General features: G+C 35.7%; 2 protein-coding genes across 7 annotated transcripts in view; both read left to right on the plus strand.

The window, feature by feature from the left end:
* ATR (ATR checkpoint kinase) overlaps positions 1 to 4,030 on the plus strand; it is a 58,899-nt gene extending 54,869 nt beyond the window's left edge. The window contains exons 46-47 of the mRNA XM_083364690.1: positions 1,828 to 1,933; positions 3,484 to 4,030. Coding sequence (XP_083220816.1) covers positions 1,828 to 1,933; positions 3,484 to 3,657 — 280 coding nt within the window. The 3' untranslated portion in view covers positions 3,658 to 4,030. The remainder of the gene's footprint in view (positions 1 to 1,827; positions 1,934 to 3,483) is intronic.
* Positions 4,031 to 6,103: 2,073 nt separating this feature from the next.
* Positions 6,104 to 23,413, plus strand: part of XRN1 (5'-3' exoribonuclease 1) — a 63,237-nt gene continuing 45,927 nt past the window's right edge. For all 6 annotated transcript variants that reach the window (XR_014492602.1, XM_083363353.1, XM_083363349.1 and 3 more), the window contains exons 1-18: positions 6,104 to 6,286; positions 8,591 to 8,823; positions 10,803 to 10,900; positions 11,533 to 11,642; positions 11,726 to 11,836; positions 12,163 to 12,245; positions 12,405 to 12,492; positions 12,582 to 12,750; positions 13,869 to 13,936; positions 15,651 to 15,779; positions 17,699 to 17,768; positions 18,580 to 18,682; positions 18,842 to 18,931; positions 19,202 to 19,358; positions 20,736 to 20,855; positions 21,271 to 21,440; positions 21,763 to 21,883; positions 22,559 to 22,657. Coding sequence is in view for 5 of the 6 variants with exons in the window: in XM_083363353.1 (XP_083219479.1) it covers positions 6,212 to 6,286; positions 8,591 to 8,823; positions 10,803 to 10,900; positions 11,533 to 11,642; positions 11,726 to 11,836; positions 12,163 to 12,245; positions 12,405 to 12,492; positions 12,582 to 12,750; positions 13,869 to 13,936; positions 15,651 to 15,779; positions 17,699 to 17,768; positions 18,580 to 18,682; positions 18,842 to 18,931; positions 19,202 to 19,358; positions 20,736 to 20,855; positions 21,271 to 21,440; positions 21,763 to 21,883; positions 22,559 to 22,657 (2,094 nt within the window). In the remaining variant the exon portion in view is untranslated. The remainder of the gene's footprint in view (positions 6,287 to 8,590; positions 8,824 to 10,802; positions 10,901 to 11,532; positions 11,643 to 11,725; positions 11,837 to 12,162; positions 12,246 to 12,404; positions 12,493 to 12,581; positions 12,751 to 13,868; positions 13,937 to 15,650; positions 15,780 to 17,698; positions 17,769 to 18,579; positions 18,683 to 18,841; positions 18,932 to 19,201; positions 19,359 to 20,735; positions 20,856 to 21,270; positions 21,441 to 21,762; positions 21,884 to 22,558; positions 22,658 to 23,413) is intronic.

Consider the following 23,413-nt stretch of genomic DNA (forward strand, 5'->3'; position numbering starts at 1 on the left):
TTGGGGGGGGGGTTCATCAAGTTTTTGACACCTTGCTAGGCGACTGATGGTACTCAGATGTTGCCATATCCTAAAAGTGGTACAATGGGTGAAAAGGTTGAAAAGCCCTGCTCTAAATAGTTGTTCTTCCTCTTTTTTACATTCCACGGTGGGGGGTAATTGTGTAATTATGCAGTTCTGGTCTTGGTTTGACAGAGCGCTCTGTGAGTGCTTGCGTTGTCTGCATTCGCGTTGTGCGCGCCGCCTCTTTCCAACCCCGACGGCTTGATACACACACACACACACACACACCTCCAAGTGGTATGGCCTTTTGTAATTGACAGGTAGAAAGTTCGTCATTGTGCCAATAACCTCTGAGGCCACCATAGCCAGTTTATGCCATGTTCAGCTTCAGTTTTCAGATCTTGATACTTGATGTCTTCCAATTCTTTGTCTCCTATTTTACATCCCCTGATTATGAGCCAGCTATTTACACTGGATTTGGCATTTTTATCAACCTAGTGAGTCTCTTCCAAGGACCTGAGATAGGTAGATGTTGTTGTTTGATTGTATTAAAGGTGTCATCACAGAATATAAACCATTCCAATAAAAGCTGCCTTTTGCAATTGATTAATTTGTCAATGCAATGTGTTGAAGTGTTGCTCCAGTTGTTTTGGGATTGCGTCCAAGGCACCTATCACAACTTACAACCACAACTGGGTCCAAAATTTCTGTTGCTAAGTGAGACATTTGTTAAGTGATTTTTGCCCTATTTTACAACTTTGGTTGTCACAGTTGTTAAGTGAATCCCTGAAGTTGCTAAGTTAGTAACATAGTTGTTAAGTGAATCTGGTTTTCCCATTGACTTGGTGGAGCAGTGGGCTAATGCCTCCTTAAGTAACACCAGCTGCCTGCAATTAGTGCAGGTTCGCATCCCACCAGGCTCAAGGTTGATTCAGCCTTCCATCCTTCCGAGGTAGGTAAAATGAGGACCCAGATTGTTGGGGGCAATTAAGCTGACTTTGTAATAATGCCGCTTGGGGGTGTGTGTGTGTGAAAGCCCTAATAAGCAGGCATATACATAGAATGAAGGCTACTGCTAAGCTTGTAAGCTGCCCTGAGTCTTCGGAGAAGGGCGGGATATAAATGGAATTAAAATAAAATAAAAATAAATAAATATGACCCCGGGACACTGCAATCATCATAAATATGAGTCAGTTGCCAAATGTCTGAATTTTGATCACATAACCTTGGGGTTGCTGGAATGGTCATAAATGTGAAAAATGGACATAAAGTCACTTTTTCAGTGCTGTTGTAATTTCTAACGATCGCTAAATGAATTCTTGTAAGTTGAGGACTACCTGTACTATTGATAGTATCTCTGCTTTCTTTTGCCATAGTAATTCTACTTCTATTTGCAGGTCCTTGCATTTTGTGATTTCTCTAGTTCTTTCTCTTCTCTTCTGCTGCCTCCAACCTCTTGCCACATCCATTATTTAGACATTTTTGTCTGATCAACAATTAATATCTGGGGTGTCATGTGGAAGGCATTTGTCTGTCTGAATTCTGAAGTCCCACAACACTTTAGCATCTTCATTTTCTATCACTTTGTTTATTTTGTGGTCCTACCAGTTCTTGCTTGCAGGCAAATGGGGTTTCTTGCAGATATTTCAGTGCACCATTGTTGCTACTTTGTCATGCTGTTGTTTGTAATCAGACTGATTATTATTATGATTAGTATTTTATAATATGCTATTCTACTCCCGTCAAATTTGGGTAGTAACTGAATTTAATGAGAATTATTATAACAAATGCAACTAAAAATATTTTGTTCCCTCCCACATCTAGTGTTTTGAAGACTTTTCTCCACGATCCTCTTGTGGAATGGAGTAAACCAGTTAGAGGCAATACAAAAACCTTAGTAAATGAAACTGGAGAAATTGTCAATGAAAAGGTAAGCTGGTAAAACTCAGGGTTAAAAATTCAAACTTTGCACCAGGGCAGTAAACAAATAAAAACGGAGACTATAAAATTAAGCAACATAATCTTGCTTTGAATGATAACTGAATTTATTCAAGAAAAGCAAACACAATAGGAACAGATACCTACAAGAGTTGGAAACTTTGACCCATTTGCTTTTCATCAGGTCACTCTCATATATTGATAAATGCTAGCAGTTTAATTTTTTATAATTATTTCATTCATTAATAGTATTTAGAAATATTTAATTTTGTGATGCAGATTAATTCTTGTGGTATAAATAAAAATGATACTTAAAATATTTGCTGGTCTCATTTAAATTTTATAGATTATACTTTTAATGTTTCTTAATTAGCAAAATATACATACAGTTATCTTTTTTCCCCCATGCCTTCAAGTCATTATTGATTCCTGGAACAGCATTCCAAGCTTTTTGGAAATGGTTTTCCATTGCCTGCTTCCTAGAGCAGAGGCACAGTTATTGGCCCAGCTAGTTTTATGCCTAAGGTGTCTCCCAGTTTATAGCCCAATACCTTAGCCACTACCCCAAATTGTCTCTGGTAAATCTAGAATCTTCCAAAGCATATTTTAAGCACAGTCAATCCACTGATTCTTATCGGTTTTAATGAAAAATTTAAAAAACTGAAGAATTCAAAATTAAGTCTGAAACATACTCATTTTGAAATTGCCTATTTTCTTTAATGTCTATCAATAAAAACTAAATTTATGGAATTGTATCCTATTATTAATATAGTAGGCTCTCACCATAATATATGCAGCAGCTGTGATTATATTACATATTGAACATGCTATGATAAACATCATTTTTCAGTTAACACTGAAATTAGAGGAATTATTGTAGCGTGAAAACAACTTTTGGGTTATTTATGGCTAAGCTACTGTCCTCCAGACATCCATATTTTCTGATAGGAAAATGACTAACAGGTTTAACCAGCTCTTTTGACTGCTGGGATGGGGATAAAATCCTAAATCCCCCCATTTTCTTTTTTACCTCTGAATGGGACGATGGGGGTGCATGTAAAGTCTCTTTAAGTCCTGTCTGCAATGGTGTTGACTGTAATTAGTCTGTTGTTGATTTTAAATTTTTTAATATATTTAAATTAACGTACATGTAAGAGTAATGTAAATTAAAAAAATATCTGTCAGTAAGTGACAGTCTCTCAACAGCATTTAAGATGGTTGGGTATGTATAAATAGTAGATGTTCCAAATCTGACTGTGATATCCATAAGTGTTTCCTAGGTAGCTGTAAGGTTCGTTCACTGTGCTAAACCATAAGATAGTTGGATTGGTTTAATATAAGTATACATTATATAGTATGTACTGTAAATTGTAATTTATGGCTTAGTATATAGTACTCAGTTTTATATAATTCAATAAACCTTCAGCGAAAACTCAATCTTTTATGTTGGAAAGAGAAAGATAGAATATTTACTACTAAAAATTTAGTTTCTAGTGTACTAATGGCATCTTTTTCTTATGTAGATTATTTTTTGTTTTTCAGGCCAAGACTCATGTGCAAGATATAGAGCAGCGGCTGCAGGGTGTAATAAAAAACAGGAACAGGGTAAAGGGCCTACCATTGTCAATTGAAGGACATGTTCACCATCTTATTCAAGATTCAACTGATGAAAACTTGCTGTGTCAGATGTATCTTGGTTGGGCACCATATATGTGAAATGCTGTAATTTTCAGACAACATTTTTAAACAAACTTTAGTAAATTCTGCTAATGCAGATCAGTCTTTCAATGTTTATATTGTATATAAATACTGTTTCCACTGATAGAGTGGAAATTCTGTTTATAGAATTTATTCCAATAAAAATGTTTTGACTACAAAATGCATGTTATTCTGTTTATCACAATGCTATTCCCACAAGCTTAATAATAAAATAGAGGTCTTTGAGCTAAGAATATTAAAGAATTATTTGAATGAGAACATAACATTTTCATTCCATTATCAAATAGTTGTTGCTGTTAGCAAAGTTTTTTGGCATTCATTTGGAATCTGACTTCCAGAAATTAAATAAATTTTCTGTGTTCTCTACTTCAGCACAATTGATAATAGTCTTCTGTGACATTCTTTCAGATATGTGAAGATTACTGTGTCCCTACTAAAGCCTTCAGTTCTCAAAATTAAACATCTCTAGCTCCTTCAATCTGTTCATCAAATTTATAGATTTTTGTGTCCCTGATATTCTCACTACCATGTCCCAGATTCATTTGTTTGAATTTTTAAAAAGTGGTAACCAGAGCTGGAAACAATATTTTAGATGAGATATGGTGAACACTGAAGCTAACTATATTATAATAGTCATATGCATTCATCTTTTAACAATATCATCACTAGGAGAAATTATAGAGTCGGGGTTAGAAAGAAATGTGCAGGTATTGTAGATGCAATGTTTGTGTTCCCATATGCCCCAAAGCACTTAAGAGAGTAAGTCTGAAGCATTGCACAACTGTATTAAAATAAGAATTGGCTTCACTTCCAGTTAAACTAATTTCCTCCAGAATTTCATTTTTAATTATGTTACTGCACTTAAGGTACATTAAAATCCACAGCTGTTTTTCTAGCTGGTGTCTTTCCCCTGAAATAAGACTGTATAGCCTGATGGAATCAGTGAAAGGGAAAAGGAAGTTAATTCTTTCTCGTGTCTCATAGCATTCCTAAATATTCAGGGGATCTCTGAGCTCCAAATGATCTCTGGAAATCTTTGATTCACCAGATACTCGCAGTGAGCTATTTTAATTGGCCAGCTCTCTTTGCAATGGTTGTGGTTTTGGTTAACACTATCATTCTCGATGTACAGATAAAGGACTGATGGATATGTTCTCCAGAACCCATTTCCAAAGTTAGGACCAGATCTAATGTGTGGCAGAAATGTAGGTTGAGCCGCTGATAAGTCTATGGTGCCACTGCAGTAATAAACTCCCAAATTATTTCCAATCTAAGTGAAAAGAGATTAAAATCGGCCAGTACCGATAGTCTGAGCAAATCCATATCTGTAAAATCAAGCAGCTCAGGGAGGGATGCAGTCATGCCTCTGTGAGGACTATATAATAGCAGGAACACCATATTGTCCCTTAGCTGAACCTCACATGCCAGTGTTCACAATAGCCAGGACTAATCTAGCACACAACTTCCATAATACCGTACCTCTGTTGCTTGAGACAGGAATAAAGCAAGACATGAACCTCCTGGACTCATCTTAGAGGGGCTTATTATTTAGCCGGCTCTTAGCAGCACTTGTGAGCAATGCCCTCTCATCCACAATTGAGTCATCAACAAGCCTGGATTTATTACCAACCTACTATTTAAAAAGCACCAACTTAAACCTGGCATGTCCAGCAATTTGGTTGCCTAACTTGGGTTAAGATTCAGAAGAGGGGTTGGAACTTGAAACAAATTAACAATCTTGCTTCCCCTAGAATGGCCCAGGCACTTTCCTACCATACTATTCCATGCCCTTTCAGCTACCTCATAATCCACTCTGCCAGATACCCAATAACCAGTTATATATGACACTCAACACCCAACCGGAGTCATATAGTTGTGAAAACAGCCATTTTCCCACCAGTTCAATAGTACAGCAACCAGCCTCACCTCTCCTGCTTCACTTCTACCAATCCCTCTCCCAGCTAAGGCCAGAAAGACCCTCCCATTTCTACCTTCCTCTACTTGCCAACTTCACCTCTAGTATACTGTATATTGATCGCTTGCTAGCTAGGTGCCGATTTCCTGGCATATTAAGAACGCTTAAATGTTTCATCCCAAATCCATTTCCTATTTAGTTTGATTTTATCTATTCGCTCCCTTGCTGCTGGCCGTCCTCTCATTCCACCTTTTCCCAGTCCCATTATGCACTTTTCAAGGGAATACTTTTAAAGCAGTCTTCTGTCCTCCTCCTGTCTGCTGGCAGCCTAAGGACCGAAAAAGTCACTTTCGCCTCTTTTTCTCTTCCATCACCTGCCATCATCGTTAACAACGGGAAACTTTGGGCGACACAGGATGAGACCAAGCCCGCAGTTCTCACGACGTCCGATAGGAAGCGCCAGCCGCCTTTAATTTCCGACGCTGAGTCGTCCGTTCTGTGGAGGCCCGCTCTATGGTTTGGGGCCTTGGCGGAAGGAAGCGTTTTGCCCGAGAGAAGGGAAGGTGGCAAAGGAGGTTGTTTAGCTCCGAGTGGAGTGCGGGAGTTAGCTAAGAGGAAAGGCAGAAGCCGGCCGCTATGGGGGTGCCGAAGTTTTATCGGTGGGTCTCGGAGCGGTATCCTTGCCTCAGTCAGGTGGTGAAGGAGCATCAGGTGAGCAGCTGCGGCTTGCGCTTCCCTGTTCTGGGGAGAGGGAAGCTGGAGCTGGGTAGTACTTTGTTTATTCGGATCAGGAATGAATCTCCAGGAATAGGAAGAGCAACACTAATATTCCCTGCTGAAAAGGGCTCATTTCTCGTTTTTTTGTCAGTCGAGGTTCCCTCTTTCTCTAGTGCAGGGGTCGGCAACCTTGGCTCTTTTATGACTCGCGGACTTCAACTCCCAGAATTCCCGAGCCAGCATAGCTGGCTCGGGAATTCTGGGAGTTGAAGTCCGCGAGTCATAAAAGAGCCAAGGTTGCCGACCCCTGCTCTAGTGTGACGGACAGGTCTGGCAATAAAGCCGCGCCTGCCTCTGGAATTGTTGCGCGGATCCCCACCTGGAAAGAGCTGCGGTGGAGTTTACCATTTTGGAGTCCTTCTTCTTCTTGTTTTTTTGGCTCGGCTAAGAATTTTAGGCCGCTTAATCTCTTTTTCAGGCGAGGGGGAAATTGGAGAACAGGAATGTGCCCGAGAGAAAAGCTGCAACTTTCCTAACTGCCTTCGACCCTTACAAACCGAGATTGTCAGCTGCGGTTTCTCATTTAGAAACAAAACGCGAGTCTGGAAAGAGTTTTATGAAACTCCGAGCGACGTTGTAGTTTCATTTTGCGTGGGAAGCCGCGGAGAAGAGAGTGGCTTGTTTGTTGGTAGCTGTCTGGAGCCTGGCAATTTATTTGCAGTTCTGCTTCGTGATGGAGGAGGAAAACCTCTCCACATCATTAGAAATAATTCTTTTTCTTTTTCAGCCTAAAGAGATTACATCTACTCTTATTTAGTGTTGTTTTAAAATTTAAATCGGATATATAAATCGCATCCTGGTGTACTTTATCTTTTTAACAGACTCGAGGAAGAACATGAGTAGATGGATGAAAATGTGCGACATGTTGGGAAAATGTAGCATTGCTCGTGTCTGTTACATTTAAAAATGCAATACAGTTTGTTTTATACTGGCCAACAACTGGAAGACATACAAAGAATTCAAAACAAAGAATAATAATACAAGTGATTATGCTGAGAAAGAGGGAAACAATACTCTAGTCCTAACTAGCAAAATTACACAAGTAATCATATCAAATTCCTATTGACCCACAGTTTGCACTGAGTATATTTAATTGTACTAAGCCATAATACTATTAATTGATTTTTGCTTAAGAGTACTGTATGAATTTAAGTGCAGTGTCATAAATTGCAATATTATCAGTTATTACTTGCTTTGTAGCTTCACATTCTTTTCCTCAGGGCATTTCAGTTACAGTCCTGTTTTAAAGCAACATAAAATGCTAAATTAAAGATAGTGCACTTTATTTCAGAGAAATATTGTTTCTAAAATAGCCATTGTAGTTTGTAACATGATTTTATACACCCCTAGCGCTAGTAGATAATTAGTTTACATATATAACTGTTTCATTTTTGTCAGTTGTTTTATTATGCCAATACAGAATAAAAATAATGTTGAATTTCTGGATAAAAATTCTTTTTAAAAGTACAATTCTAAATGGAAATATTGTGCAGACTTATTTTGCTTTTTTCTGTTGATTCTCATTCAAGTACAAGTAGCTCTTGATTTATAACAGTTCACTTAGTGACTGTTCAAAGTTACAACTTCATTGAAAAAAGTGACTTGTGACTATTTTACACAGTTATGAATGCTGTAGCATTCCCATGGTCACGTGATTCATATTCAGATGCTTGACAACTGACTCAGATTTATGATGGTTGCAGTGTCCTTGACACTCTTTCACAAGGCCTGGGTTTGCCAACTAGTGTGGGAAACCCAAAGTGGGATGGAGCCCATTAAGTAGCTTATTGTTGCTTGGGGGAGTGGGGGTGATTGTTTTTACTATTTTTATATGCCTAGAGTCACTGAAAGTGAGTGGGCGGCCATATAAATTCAATAAATAAATATGGACCTATGTAATGCCCTTTTAAAAAGTTTATGGCACTATTAAAATATGAAAGTTTAGAATCAAAGCTATTGTAATCACTACATAATCATTGTTAATGGTAGAAAGACTTCCTTATTTTTAGCAGTTTATGAATTTTATTTTTAATCTGAAAACTTTCATGGAAGACAGGATATATGTGTCTTTGGAATTTATGTGGCCTCTTATAAGCAGAGAATGTTGAATATTAGCATATGTGTTTTCCAAATATATAAAATGAAATTAGATAATGCAAGGTACAATTTTTGTAGAAGAAATATAACAATTAAAACTTGTCTTTGTAAAACAACTTCTATATGTAATGTGTTTCCTAGATTCCAGAATTTGACAACTTATATTTGGACATGAATGGCATTATTCATCAATGTTCACATCCCAATGATGATGATGTTCATTTTCGAATCTCTGAAGATAAGATCTTTGCTGATATATTTCACTATTTAGAAGTTTTGTTTCGCATTATTAAACCAAGAAAAGTTTTTTTTATGGCAGTTGATGGAGTAGCTCCAAGAGCAAAAATGAACCAGCAACGTGGCAGACGTTTTAGGTATGTATGTAAAATGGGCTTTTGATTTATTGTTTGTTTTCACTGTTTTCTTTGTACTTCCTGCAGATTGGATATAATATGCTTGTTTCTTCATATCTGATGATTATTCATAGGAGTGAATGTAGGATTGCTCATTCGGTGCTATCTTCTTTTTATCTGGAAAAACTATATAATATTTCCTGCTCTTGGTAACAAAGTGACTTCCATGACCATTTGTCCAAAGGGAAACCTAAGAGGGAATAAGTGGTGCTGGCTTCAACCCAATCATTTTTTACTGAAGGGAAGCCATGTGGGGAGACTGAACACAGGTGGTCCTTGCTTACTGACTATTGAACTCAATCTGTGATGTTCAAAGTTATAGTAGTGCTGAAAAATTAGACTTATGACTGGTCTTCGAAGTTGCTACCATTGCAGTCATGTGATCACAATGCAGTTGCTTGGTAACGTGCATTTACAAGAGGTGCACTGTCACATGATCCCCATTTGCAAATTTCACAGCCAACTTCTGACAAGTGAAGTCAGACAAGTCAGTGGGGAATCTGGCAGGAAGTTGCAAGTTGTGGTCATATGACATCATATTTTATGACCTGCAATGATTCACTTAATGCAGGGATGTCAAACTGCCAGCCCACGGGCAGGTTGCATCATACGGAGGCTGCACCCACCCCAGCTCTTGCAATCCAAAAAAAGTTGTGATACGTCGCAACACGTCACATTACATGGCGAGTTTAACATCCGTGACTTAATGACTGCATATGTCTACATGGGCATGTGACATTTCAGTTTGCAACTACACTGAATCATAAGTATTTTCATCCAGTCATTTTTTATGTTTTATTGTTGTGTTAGAGTATGCACCTTTTTAGAATTTCATGGCCAACTTTCCAAAATGCAGGTTAGGAAAATGGAAACCTGATATAGTTTAATTTATGTTAACGTCTGAATAAGACCAGTTTCATTTATTAAATACAATTAGTGTATAATTATGTCCTAATTGTATGTTAAATTCTGCTATATGTTATATTAGAACGACAGTTTCAGATTTCTGGGGCTGCATACAGCTCTGAACCTTCAAAATAGTTGTGCCTTTGTAAACCGTGCTATGCCTTTCTTAGTCTAATATAGGAAAGAGGGTAGATTGTCTATTTGGTCTTTGTCAGGAAGATTCTTTAAGTGTTTTCATCAGACAGCTGCTAAGTAATCTCCAGGCTTGCTCTCAATTCACAACTGCTTGGATGATCTTATCTGTCCATAGATTCAGTGTTGCCAATAATATAATAATAGAAGTTGCTTTAAAAAATGCAGCTAAGAAAATAAACCCAAACTATTTTCCACAAAACCTAGGACCAGAAATTCCTAATGATAAGATCTCCCTTTAGAGGTTGTGGTGCTTTTGTTTCAGTAGCTTTTAAAGAGATCCTCTTGTAAGTGGTTTAAATTATTTTCTTACTCATTGCAGGGAGTTGGACTAGATAGCTTTTGTGGTCTCTTCCAAGTTTATCGAAATGTTATCACAACTTAGGCTTATTCAGTTCTAAAGAAAATTAACAAAACTCTTGTGACTTAGATTGTGTTTATTCTAGGGTCCCCCAACCCCCTGTCCAAGTAAGCAGTGGCCAAACGTGTGAGCATGTGAAGCTCCATTTGCGTAGGCATTGGGCATGCACACAAAACCATCCCCTCTTCCCCGCTTCTACTGCCAGGCTGCGAAGCTGGAAAGGTTGGGGACCACTGTTCTATTCCATGCAACTTTATAGCTATACAGTAATGAAAATTAAATAATATAAAACTTTCATTAAATTTATTTTGCTAAGGAAACTGTACATTATATGTAAGAAAGTGTTGGCATGGGTATTCTGCCTCCAAAGACCATCTGTAATCTGAAGATATTTCTGCCATAATCTGTACAGAATTGTTGTGAGATTGTAATACACATGTAGCTATCAGATTATTTCAGCACTAAACTACTGTTATTATAGGTCAGCAAGGGAAGCAGAAGACAAAATTAAGAAAGCATTAGAAAAAGGAGAAAGTCTTCCAACTGAATCCAGATTTGATTCTAATTGCATTACACCAGGTAGGGAGTTCTGTTATTTTGCTACATTATTTTGAACTTCATTTTTTATTTCTTATTTTTATGTGATTTTCAAATATATCAGAGCCGCAGAAATCAAACTAAGCAGTATGGCCCCTCTGTTACAGAATGCACTCTTTCCTACCCCTATTCAGTATTAAAGATACAACATGAATTACAGGCTATATTTTATTCTTATTCATTGTTTACTGTTTTTTCTGTTCAATTAAGTACTTCCATCTTATATTAAAACCAATTAATAAACAATTTCCCAATTTTACACATATATGGATTCTGTGTGTTTCTGAATAATCTGAATGTTTTATACTCCAACATTACATTATGTCTGACTAAACTTATTTTTTTCTGACTAAGAAGATTTCTAATGGAGGAGATGTAGTCCCAAGTTTGTCAGGCTGTATTTCCTGAAATCAGAAAATAATGTAATAGAGATGTTTGTGTTTAATTTCAAAATTTGTATTATAATTGTGTACATGTTTAACATAATTTCAAATATTAGTGCTGTTAAAAATTGTGAAATCTTTTTTAAAGAAATATATGTTTCCATGATATTTGAAAAAATATTTTTGAGATTTTAGTGATTGAATGTGTAACTTTTAGATTTCTGTTATTAGGGACAGAATTCATGGCCAGGTTGCACGAACACCTGAAGTATTTTGTAAATATGAAGATTTCCACAGACAAATCTTGGCAAGGCATAACTGTCTACTTATCAGGCCATGAGGTTATTTTTTTACTTTTATAAGACTTCTTAAATTAATTGTTATTAATTCAACATTTATTAATTTGTTTTTTCTTTTCATTCAGACACCAGGAGAAGGAGAACATAAAATTATGGAATTTATTAGATCAGAAAAAGCAAAGCCTGACCATGATCCAAACACAAGGCACTGTCTCTATGGTTTAGATGCTGACTTGGTACGTTTACATGTAAACATGATTTGTTTGAAAACAAATAAGATTCTTGATTATAAATGCCAATAGTAATGGTGAAAGAATCTCTTTAGACTGCAAGGATTTTTTTACACATAAGATTCTTACTGGTTTGCCTTATGTTTTGAAGGTTGTATGCATTATGCAAGCAGTTTGTTTTGTAGTATGCTATCCATTGTGGAAAGGGGCAGTGTTATTCTCATGGATGTCAATGAGATCTTTTGATATCAGGGTATATAATATGCTGCTAGAATAACTCATTATTGATCATTTTTAAATGATTGATTCTATTAAATTACTTCTTTTAATAGATAATGCTTGGGCTGACAAGTCATGAGCCACACTTCTCCCTTTTAAGAGAAGAGGTCCGGTTTGGTGGCAAAAAATCACAAAGGTAATCTGCTACAAAAAATGTTAAATGACCGCAAAGGAAGTTAAACAAAACTGCTAAATAACCAAAATCGCTGTATTTATTCAGTGTTAAACATTCACATTTTAATCTATGAAATGTTACATTTTAATTAGCTTACTGAACCCTATTAATAATTTACAGAGCAAGCGCCCCAGAAGAAACCACTTTTCATCTTTTGCACTTGTCATTAATGAGAGAATATATTGACTATGAATTTTCACCAGTTAAAGTAAGTATGAGTGGACTTGCTAAAGGTTGTTGAATGTTGCTAAAGGTTTACACTTTCATTAATTAATTATTTGTGTCAACATTTATCAGGACAAGATTTCGTTTCCATATGAAATTGAAAGAATAATAGATGACTGGATTTTAATGGGCTTTCTTGTTGGAAATGATTTTATTCCTCATCTACCTCATTTTCATATTAACCATGATGCATTGCCGCTGCTTTATAGAACATACATGACTACATTGCCTGAACTTGGAGGTAAGCTATTTCACATGTTTACTGCAAGGTGGTCTTGCAGTAGGCCCTGCTACTCATGCTGGAAAATACATTTTCCCTTCCATTAAGTAGATTGGGTCCTGTAGAAAATACTGGTAGCCCTTGACTGACTATCATATTTGACTCTGAAATCTTGATTGTCAAGCAAAGGGGTCATTAAACAACATGCCAGCGTGACCCCTTCATTCAACAACTATAATCCCAGCACTCCCAAGTTGTCATTAAGCAACTGCCTCAGGATAGAGGGGTCTCTGGCAGGCTTGGCACAGACTACACATGAGCTGGAATGGTGGCTACAGTGTGGTCCTGATCCTGCATTTATTGGCAAAAGTGCCTGGCTTGGGCCTAAAGTAGAGGCCCGGGGCCTAGAGCAGTTATGACCAGCTGCCACTTGTCTAGGTCTGTACATCACTGAGGAAAGCCACTTAATTCCCTACACCCATTTCCCCTCTGATCTAGTCTCCCTGCGTAGTGGCACATGACTTTAGTGCTGGGCATGGGCCTAAAATAAAGGACTGGCTCTGAGTCAGTTTTGGTAAAGAAGGTCTGGTGTGACAAGCTTTGGTAGGCTTGCAGGCCTTTCAACAAGAGTAGAAAAGTGCCTGAAGGTCAGCGGCAAGGATGACCTGTAAGGAAGCTGGCATTAAGGAACATAAGCATGTTGCCAAGGCAGCGGCTCTAATAGGCACTTTACTAATTCACTTAACTTTAAGAAGGAAGAACACCAACTTTGATGATTCTGCTGGTATATAGCTAGTCTCAATAAAAGTAAAAAAGCCTTCTTGTGGAGCTTTTTTTTTACCTGATCTACCTAGTAAATACTGATTTGCATTCACTTGTATTTCACTGGCACTGGAGGAGAAAGTGATATTGTTCCCCTTTTAGACGTACTTCCCATGCTTTTCCAATCTGATCTAAATAACAGTGGAGGGCTGCAGCGAAAAAAGGCATCTGTGTTTATTAGTGTGCTACCCCCATTCTTCAAATGGAAGCCCCCACAATTCATTGAACAGAAGAAATGTATAGATCATTTTTTTAACAGTATCAGGCTAGAAACACAGCTCATAGTTGTAAATATAAATCATTCTTCTGTTTCTTAGGTTATATAAATGAAAGTGGGCACCTCAACTTGGTCCGTTTTGAGAAATACCTTATAAAATTGTCAGATGTAAGTATGTATTCTTTGTACTGCATAAAATTAAAGCAATAGCATTAGAATTCATTAAGAAAGAAACTTCTCAACTCAACTCTTGAAAAAGTTTTGGTTGAATACTTTTGTAATATCTGCCTAATTGCTATCTATGGTGCTTTATACATTTCCGAGGTGCACTAGAATCTGGCTGAACTCATTCTGATATTTCACGTCTAGAACCCTCTCTCTTTTAGCTTGAGTGTAATCCAAAAGAGGAGTCCAAATGACATCTTGTGTTAGGTGAGTGATCAGCAAGTATTCAGGGGATCAGTCTTGATGGAAAATAGTATTTAAGCCAGGAGGAGTAAACCGGTGCCCTCAGCTTGACTTTTGGCTAACCTTCCACCTGGAGGGATGCGTTAGCTGTGCCTCTGAGTGCCTGAAACAATATTTGCAAGAACTGTTTGTTAAATCTCTAGTTTTTTATTTTTATTTTTTTTATTTTAATCCCATTTATATCCCGCCCTTCTCCGAAGACTCAGGGCGGCTTACAATCTAAGCACAAATCAATGTCCTTAGCAATAGTAGCCTATAGTGTGGCACCAGTTGAACACCATTTGAGTATTTGAACCATGGAAACAAAGTTTCAGAGCTGCTAGTGTGCAATACCTATCCTTTGTACAAGTGAATTTCATAACGGCTTCTGTAGTTTTTGTACTTCTGAAGTGACATAACCAATATGGGCCTGCCAAGCATCAATATTCTGGAACACTAACCCCAAATATGTAAAATCCTTCACCTTGCCTTTTTTTGTATTAACCATTTAACACTTTTAGGTTTTGTAGCACAAACCACCACTTTGTTTTTTTAATTTGATAAGCAGAGATTATGTTACCAATTATTTTATTATCTGTAAACACCAAGAGCCCATGAAGATTGAGGTGATAGATAAATTTCACAATAAATGAACAAACATTTGATCACAATTGGCCCTTACAGAAATTAGAGTGAACTGAAATATTAGCCTCTTGACAATAGTATCTAGCAAGTTTGAAGTACCAACTTCACTGTGTATGAAGCAGACCTGTTTCTAAGATTTTTTTTCTATGTTAATTACTTAACCAATAAACTATGTTCAGCTCAAAGGAGAACCCTTATACTTGTATGATTTAATGTTTGTCATCCACCTTAAGGAAAATTCCATAATTCTCCTGTGGAACAGCAACTGTCCATCTGGATGAATAGAATATGCCTGCATTGCTTTTTGGTGTGCTAATCATGCCTCTTTTAAGGCATAGCCTTGTTAGCTTAGAGGAAAATGCTCTCTTTTGAGCTGACATGTAATTTGAGATTTCCATAAAGGTTACCGTAATTCTTTTGATTACTTTTCAATACTTAATAATATAACTATTTTGTTTGCTTCATTTACTGCCTTATGAATTTTTTATTATGCTCTTTTTACATATGTATTTGGTTAACTATATGTGGTCCTTTTTTTTTTTAAACTTTGACTGTAAAACAGGTTTTAAAGAAGAGAAGAAAATTGAGGGGGGGAAATAGGCATTCAAATCAAAATATTATCTTTTTTGATACTTGACTTGGAAAGATAAAAACCTGCTTGACATTGATTCAGTTGATTTTCCAACTACTTATTGAGTAGTTATATTGTGAATCTACAGAATTCTAGAGCTTCTGTTTTTGTATGTTGGCATGACTGATGGGTTGTTCTTCCTTCCTTTTATATTAATAGTTTGATCGTGAACACTTCAGTGAAATCTTTGTAGATCTAAAATGGTTTGAAAGCAAAGTTGGTAATAAATATTTAAATGAAGCAGCCGGTATTGCAGCTGAAGAGTCAAAAAAACAAAAAAATCCAAAGGTTAGTATTTTGAAATAATCTATAGAAAGAAATCATTCTTACTGTTTTTAAATGAAAAATTAATGTTTAGTGCTTTGTTTACTATATGTATTCCTAAATATATACAAGTGACCCTTATGACACTAAGAAATGCCTTGAGCAAATTTGCTGAAAATACATCCTTAGGGATTAAGGAAGAGATTATGCATCATCACCAATTAACCAATGAAGCAAATTTCCATTCAATGTTAAATGTTGCTCAGTGATGAGAAATTTGAGATTCTGAACTTAGGAAAAAACAGATGTAAAGATAAAAAACAAGGATCTGGTATAATAGAAGTACTTCTGAGAATCATCTGGAAATCTTGATAGGTCATAGATTAAACATGAACCAGTAATGTGCTGCAGCTGCCAAAAAAGTTAATGCAGTTTTGGACTGCATTAGCTGGTATAGTGTTAAGATCACAGGAAGTACTACCATCCCAATGAGATCATCCCTGGAATACTGTTTCCAGTTCTGGTCTCAACCATGCAAAAAGAATGCTGTGGCACTGAAAAAGGTGCAGAGAAGAGTGACATTGATGGTAAGGAGCTTGGAGGCTCAGGAATGCTTAAAGCAGGCATGTCAAACTGTAAGGAATGCTTAAAGCAGGCATGTCAAACTGCCGGCCCATGGGCCGGATACATCACACCAAAACCGTGCCCACCCCATTGCTGGCAATGGGGGAAAAATCACTATACGTCGCACGACATTATGTGATGTCGTGAGTTTGACATGCCTGGCTTGAACTTGTTATGTTTGGCTTAAAGAAGAAGAGACGGGGGATGTATGATATGCAAAATGGATTTATTTTCCATAGCATCCCTGAGTAAGATAAAAACAGTGCATGGAAGCTTAGGAGAGAAAGATTGATATAAGGAATTTTCTGATTACAAGAGCTATTGTGTAGCGGAACAGCCTGCCTTCTGAAGTTGTGAATTCTCCATCACTATAAAGGTTTTCAGGAAAAGACTAGAAAACCATTTGTCCAGGATGCATGAGTATTCATGCATTGGTCAAGGGGTTGAATTAAATGACTTTTGAGGTCCCTTCCAACTTTATGGTTCTGTAATTTATTCTCATTAAATAGAAAGTGATATTTACTAAACTCTTTAAAGTTTATGTATCAGGCTTATCCAGTTGTTTTGTAATTGTGCATTTAGATAACAATTTTGGCAAGGTGACAGAGTGGTTTCTATCAATAGAGCAAGCAGTTTTCATTCTCACCTATTCTTTAGCATTTGCTCCTGAGGAAGACACTTAAGTATATTTTTAAGGGACCTAGTAACTACCAGGAGAAAATTAAAAGCTGAAGTTTACCCATATGATATTGGGTGTTGCTTTTTTCCCCCTTTAAATGTAGCAAAGTCTTGGAATTTCATTGGTACATATTAGTGGGGTCTTGTATTTTTGTATTGTTTATTTTAGTTTCGGCTGCCTGCTTATGTGAATTTAAATTGTTTTAATAATTTTTACTAAATTTTTAGAGGGGGATATTATAAATTGCTCTAGAGACTTATAAATCTAATAAATTTAATTGATTAATTATTCATTTCCAAGTTGGAATGTTTGGATCTTATTGAGCTTTCTGAGTGCTTGTTGAAATAATGCTATATATGAATAGATTTGGAGTTTTGAATTGTTTTTGTTCTCTTCATTATTGAAGTGTCATTCTTAATTTTGGGCTAAATCCAATATTATAAGAAGAGATAATTTTTTCTTCCTCTGTTTTTCTTCAAGAACTCCAAATTGGCTCTGGAGGTAACCCAACCATCAGAAGCAATTTGTGAGATGTCCAATGATGTATTGAAAGTGCTGTTATTTTGACGTTTCCTTTCTGTAGCATTGTGGTATTAATACTAGTTTGTTAATTCAAAAGTATGAATTATAATGTCAACAGGCTCAGGAAAATGCTATATGCTTGGATGCTTTAGAGAAAACTGACAGTGAAAATGTAGAAGCTTCAAAAAGTAAGTTCAGAAATACTGTTCAGTGCTGTTCATATTTTGACCTATAGTCTGTGCAGGACAGGTTACAATTATTTTGAATGTATTGCTTAATACTAACGTTTGTACTTGTTTCTTGAATTTCTGCAAAACTTAATATAGAAGATTATTCTCACATGGCAAGCAAAGCTATGTAGTTTATATTAACTTCTAATGTATGTTATATGTGATATTTTATATGTAGATATAAATATAAGTATAGTTTATATTAACAACCTGCTACCAGTGGAAAAAAGTTTCACTGTATTAAGCCTCTTATTAGGATTTGGTACACTCCAGGAACACTAAAATTATATAAACTCTTTTCTGTGCTTTTATCCATAATTTCATATTAGATGTTTTTATTGACATTTTTCCAATCAAATACTTGAAGAGTTTTCAGATATTTTACATAGTGTATGTGTCATGCTTTTATCAGTCAAATGAAAGTGAAATTTGCAGCTCAGTTGATTGAAGAAAATTATTTTTCCAATTCAGAACCAGTAAATTCACATTTGGTACAATAGTAGTACTGCAATGTGCATTGCTTATGTGCTTTTCTGAGTTAGCTAATTAACTACTGTGGTAAACATAATACTGCTGCAGGTGGACATTATATAGCCTGAATTAACAGAGCTCTTTATATTTTAACACATTTAATGTATAACATGTCAATTTTAAAAACTAATGCTGACTGCAGATTTTTTGGCATATACCGTAAGTTTAAATGTCTAATAGTATGGACAGTGTTAATAACAGTTAAATAATGAGTATTATTCAATTTTGTGTCTCTTAGCATTAGAAGATGAACTGGAAGATGATGGCTTGTTTGAAGCAGAATTTAGACAATACAAACGAACATATTATATGACAAAGATGGGCATAGAAGTTGTTTCAGAGTAAGTGTTAGGACTAAAGTATTATAAACTTTTGCTGTGAAAAACTTGCCAAAGTGCTATAATATCTCAGCCCCTTGATGGACATAGTTGCTTAGCTATTTTTAAATGCACAGCTTCTTACTTCTGTCCATCATGTATGTGTTTGTGGCTTTTTTTTAGTGACTTTCTGGCTGACCAGGCAAAATGTTATGTCCAGGCAATACAGTGGATATTGCATTATTACTACCACGGTGTTCAGTCATGGAGCTGGTAAGCTAATTATTACAAAAGAAATTATAGATCAGTTTATATACTTTAGGTTGATTTTTTACACTAAAAGACCCAAGAAAACCCTTCTAGTTCTTTCTCAACTTCTATCTCACTCTCAGAATTACGTTTCTCAAATTATGTCACTCAAATGACATGTTTTGCAGATGTCATTTCCTACCTTCAGCTTTTTGATTGAATAAGTTCAAGATACTGATTTTTCATACATCTAAGCACTTTGAAGAACTGAAATAATATATTGTTTCCTTCTAGGTACTACCCTTTTCATTATGCACCTTATCTCTCAGATATTTGCAATATCAGTGAACTTAAGATTCATTTAGATTTAGGAAAACCATTCATGCCATTTGAACAACTTCTTGCAGTACTGCCTGCAGCCAGCAAGGATTTATTACCGAAATGTTATCAGGTAGGTTGCAATATTTTGATAAGGTATTGGTATGTGCAAGGAAAAAAAATCCTTCATTTGTATTCATGTGAAAAGTAACTATACTTTTGAAATGTTTGACTTTTTTGGAATATTTCAATATGCAGTTATTTGATCTTCATTTTAATATTATTGATCGATAAAAGATAAATAACAAATACCATGTGACATTTATACTTTGTATTTCATTGTGTAATTTAAATATAAATGCAAATTTCGCATCTGGAATAAGCAAGTACACTCTTGGCTTGTTTTACCCTTTGGTAGAAACAACCTTAAGTAAATATTATAACAGTGTACCAATCTCTAACATTGGCTGGGAGGATTTTTTTCCCCATTCTTCCATGCAGTGTGTATGTTGTTTGAAGGGTTTCTTGTATGTACAGCCCATTTCAAGTTGTATCACAGCATCTTGGTGGGATTTACATCCATACTTGTCCAGAACACATTGTTCCTGAAGTCCCAGTCTTTGCCTATAAGTATTCATGAGCAGATTTTGGTCTTGCCCTGATTTTCTTTTTGAACAGCAAAGGTTTCCTTCTGGCACACCTGCCATATAGATCTAATTTGTATAGCTTCTTTCTAGTGGTAGACTCATACCCTTTGGCGTGAGTAGTGATGAGAGCTATCTCTAGGTCATGAATCAATTTCTGGGGTTCTTAGCATCTTATTTCAGTATCTTGCATTCTACTTTTTGCCTGAACTTTCTGGGACAGTCTAGCCTGGGCAAGTTGACATTTGTTTGAAATCTTTTCATTTGTAGATGAAACAAGTGGAACCATTCTAGACAGTGGAATTGTTAATGTCCACTTGTTTGGCAATCTTTTAAAATGCCCTCCCAGATTCATAGGCATCTATAACCCTTCTGAAGACCTCCGAGAGCTCTTTCGATGCAAGCATAATGATACCAAATAAATAAGACATGTTCCTCCCAGATCCTTTTTAATGAAATTCTATTCATTTGCACCCGATCTAATTAATTTACACTAATTTTAAGTATTTGAGGTTGTGATAAATGTAGAGGTATACTTGCTTTTTCCATAAAATTTGAATTTAGGTTTATTTAAATTACCCACTGGAGTACAAAATATAAATTATGCATGATGTTTGTTATATTGTATGTCCTTTACCAATATTGTTGAAATGATCAAATATCTACATATTGAAATACCTTGAAAAAGTAAAAAGTTTCAATGAGATATACATACTTTTTCCCATTATTGTATATAGGCATATTAGTTCAGTGCTATTAATACTTAATTGATCCATATTTGATTTGTTTGGCATTTCTGCCATATATATTTTTATATTTGTCCTGTTTAATATGTTTAATATGAATTTTCCTTTCCTATCTCTCAGCATTTAATGACTAGTGAAGAGTCTCCCATTATTGAATATTATCCCACAGAATTTAAAACTGATTTAAATGGAAAGCAACAAGAATGGGAAGCTGTAGTTTTAATCCCATTTATTGATGAGGTGAGAGCTTTATTATTTTTATTGTTATTTATCACATATTTTACCACTTTTAAAAGATAATAGAAATGCATCCTCTTGTTCTTATACCTTTCCCAAATATGCTCCTTATTTGGTATTTTCCTGTTCAATACCAATTTATCTCAGCTGATCTTAAAATTGAATGTTATTTCATACAGAAATAGGCAATCTGTACCAGAATGAATCTCCTTAATATCACAGTGATTTTAATTTAATAGTCATGTATTTCAGCAGGACAAATTAGCATAAATTTAGATTAGCATATGACCTTGTAGTAACTTGTTCCACTAATTTATAAACAAATCTGACTCATTCAGTCCAGTATTTTTATCATGTTTTATAAGATTCTAAAAATGTATGAATACTACATGACTACAAAATTCTGTCTTTTATTTAGAAACTATTATTAGAAGCCATGGAACCATGCAACAAATTATTGAAAGCAGAAGAAAAGCAAAGAAATAGACATAGTGAATGCCTAATGTACTTATATGATAAAGATAAAGAATTACGGTATTTATCACCGTGGCCAGAAAAGTTCCTTTCCATAGAAAAGTGTCATACTAGGTAAGCCTATAGAATTCTGTTGTCAATGCAAAGGGTAAATTAAAAGTGGAGAGAGAAATGCACCACTTTGAACTTCTGAAGGAAACAGAATATTAATCTTTTCTTATCAACTCAAATCTTGGGCTCAATTGTGGTTATAAGTCGAGAACTACCTACATCTGCGTAGGAAAGCTCTTGGCTTCAGCATTATTGTTTTGCATTCTTCTGTTCAAAGTTGTTAACACATGCACACACACCCATAACATCAATGTCTTCATGATCTCCCTTTAATGATGATTAGTGGCTTATCTGCAGTTTAATTTATTTTCTTTCTTTTATGTAGGTGTGAAGCTGTGTCTATAGATGCTTGGCATGTGGATATAGCCGATAATAAAATAACTCAATTAGATACCGAGAAGTTATATTTTTGTGGCTTTCCTACTCTAAAACACATTAATCACAAGGTAAAATGTAAAATGTGATATGTATCCTTTTTCTAATGTTTAACAGAGCTGCTTTCTTTTTTTTTCCCAGCCCTGTCCATGTCTATTTCCTCTCACTTCATCTCCATCCAAGTTTGTTTTTACTTTTCTCACAAGCTCGTCTGCATTCTTCTCTTTTGATATTTCTGCTGAAAAGACAAAAGAGAATATATGTAGTTGTACTTCTATGTTTCTGAGTGTGAGGGTGGCTTGAATGGGTTTGAAACAGATGCATATGGGGTTCAGTTGGCTTGTTACTTACTGGCAGCTTAAACTAGATATAATTTCATTGTAATTACCGGTATTTTAGTCATGGCCCTTTACTGTTTAGTGACTGATCAAAGTGTAGTTTTGGTACATATGAATATATACATCATGTGTGTGGGGGGGTGGGTAGGGGGTGCTTTGTGTGTGGGTGTACGTGTGTGATGGTGAGCATAACCTTTATTTTGTGTGTTTGTGAATGCATATATATATGTTCACATATATGCATTCACATGCATATATGTGAATATATGGGCATGTTATATGCAGCAGAGGAATTTTCAGGAGTTCGGATCTCTAGCATTATTATGGTATTTCCCAGGATTTTGTTCTGTAATTTGAGGGGAGAGATCCTCTTTTGGATTAAATACTGTCTTTCTTCCCTTATCCTAGTTTGGTCTGAAAAAAAGTGGGGTGCAAGTATTTCAGCAAAGCAGTCATGGAGAAAATATGTTGCTGAAAATTATACCTGCAGAAGATTCAGAGGAGTTGGTAAGTAGTTTTCTCAAATTTGTTTTGTAGAAATAATATTCTTTGTAGTTTGGATTTCATTGTGCAGCCTGAGAGTTTTATGCTATCTATTACACCACATAATAATAACTTAATTTAATAAACATTATTAATGCATCACTTAGACAACCAGTTTGAAACATAGTAATTAAAGCCTAGTTGAAAGTCTGAGAGTTTATTGAGATAACTCACTGATGAAGGAGGTATACTTCAATTAAGGAACGCAAATTATCATTACATGATTTATCCACAGTTCTACCATATGTTAAGTAAGTTCTGAGGTTAATGGACATATTATTGAATTTACGTTAACAGTACAAACCATTGGGGATTAAAAACTTCATTTTGAATATAGTATGATGATAATATTGTGGGGAAAATTTGGGAAGTTTGTGAATAAAAGAATCTGGCTAGAAGCTACAGTATATGGAATATAGAATGCAAATAATTAGAAACACTTGTCCTGAGTACTGATTTTCCTTGACTGCTGATTTATTTATAATTGAGTTGATCTTAAGAACTAGTCTTACCTGGTTTGTTCTTTTTGGAAGAGACATTAGATGTGTTTTCACTGCATGTACTGGTGATAACTTGGAAGGGTACAGTAACATGCTATTTTAATGCTTGTTCTGAATGTTGAGCAATGATTCCTTTGTGCAGGAAATGCTATGTTTTGGACATCGTCACCAAAAAAAGTCAACATTTTTACTTGCAGCTGACTTAAATCTATATCTGATG

This window comes from Vipera ursinii (assembly GCF_947247035.1).
Source record: "Vipera ursinii genome assembly, chromosome: 5".
In the NCBI taxonomy this organism is placed as follows: Eukaryota; Metazoa; Chordata; class Lepidosauria; order Squamata; family Viperidae; genus Vipera; species Vipera ursinii.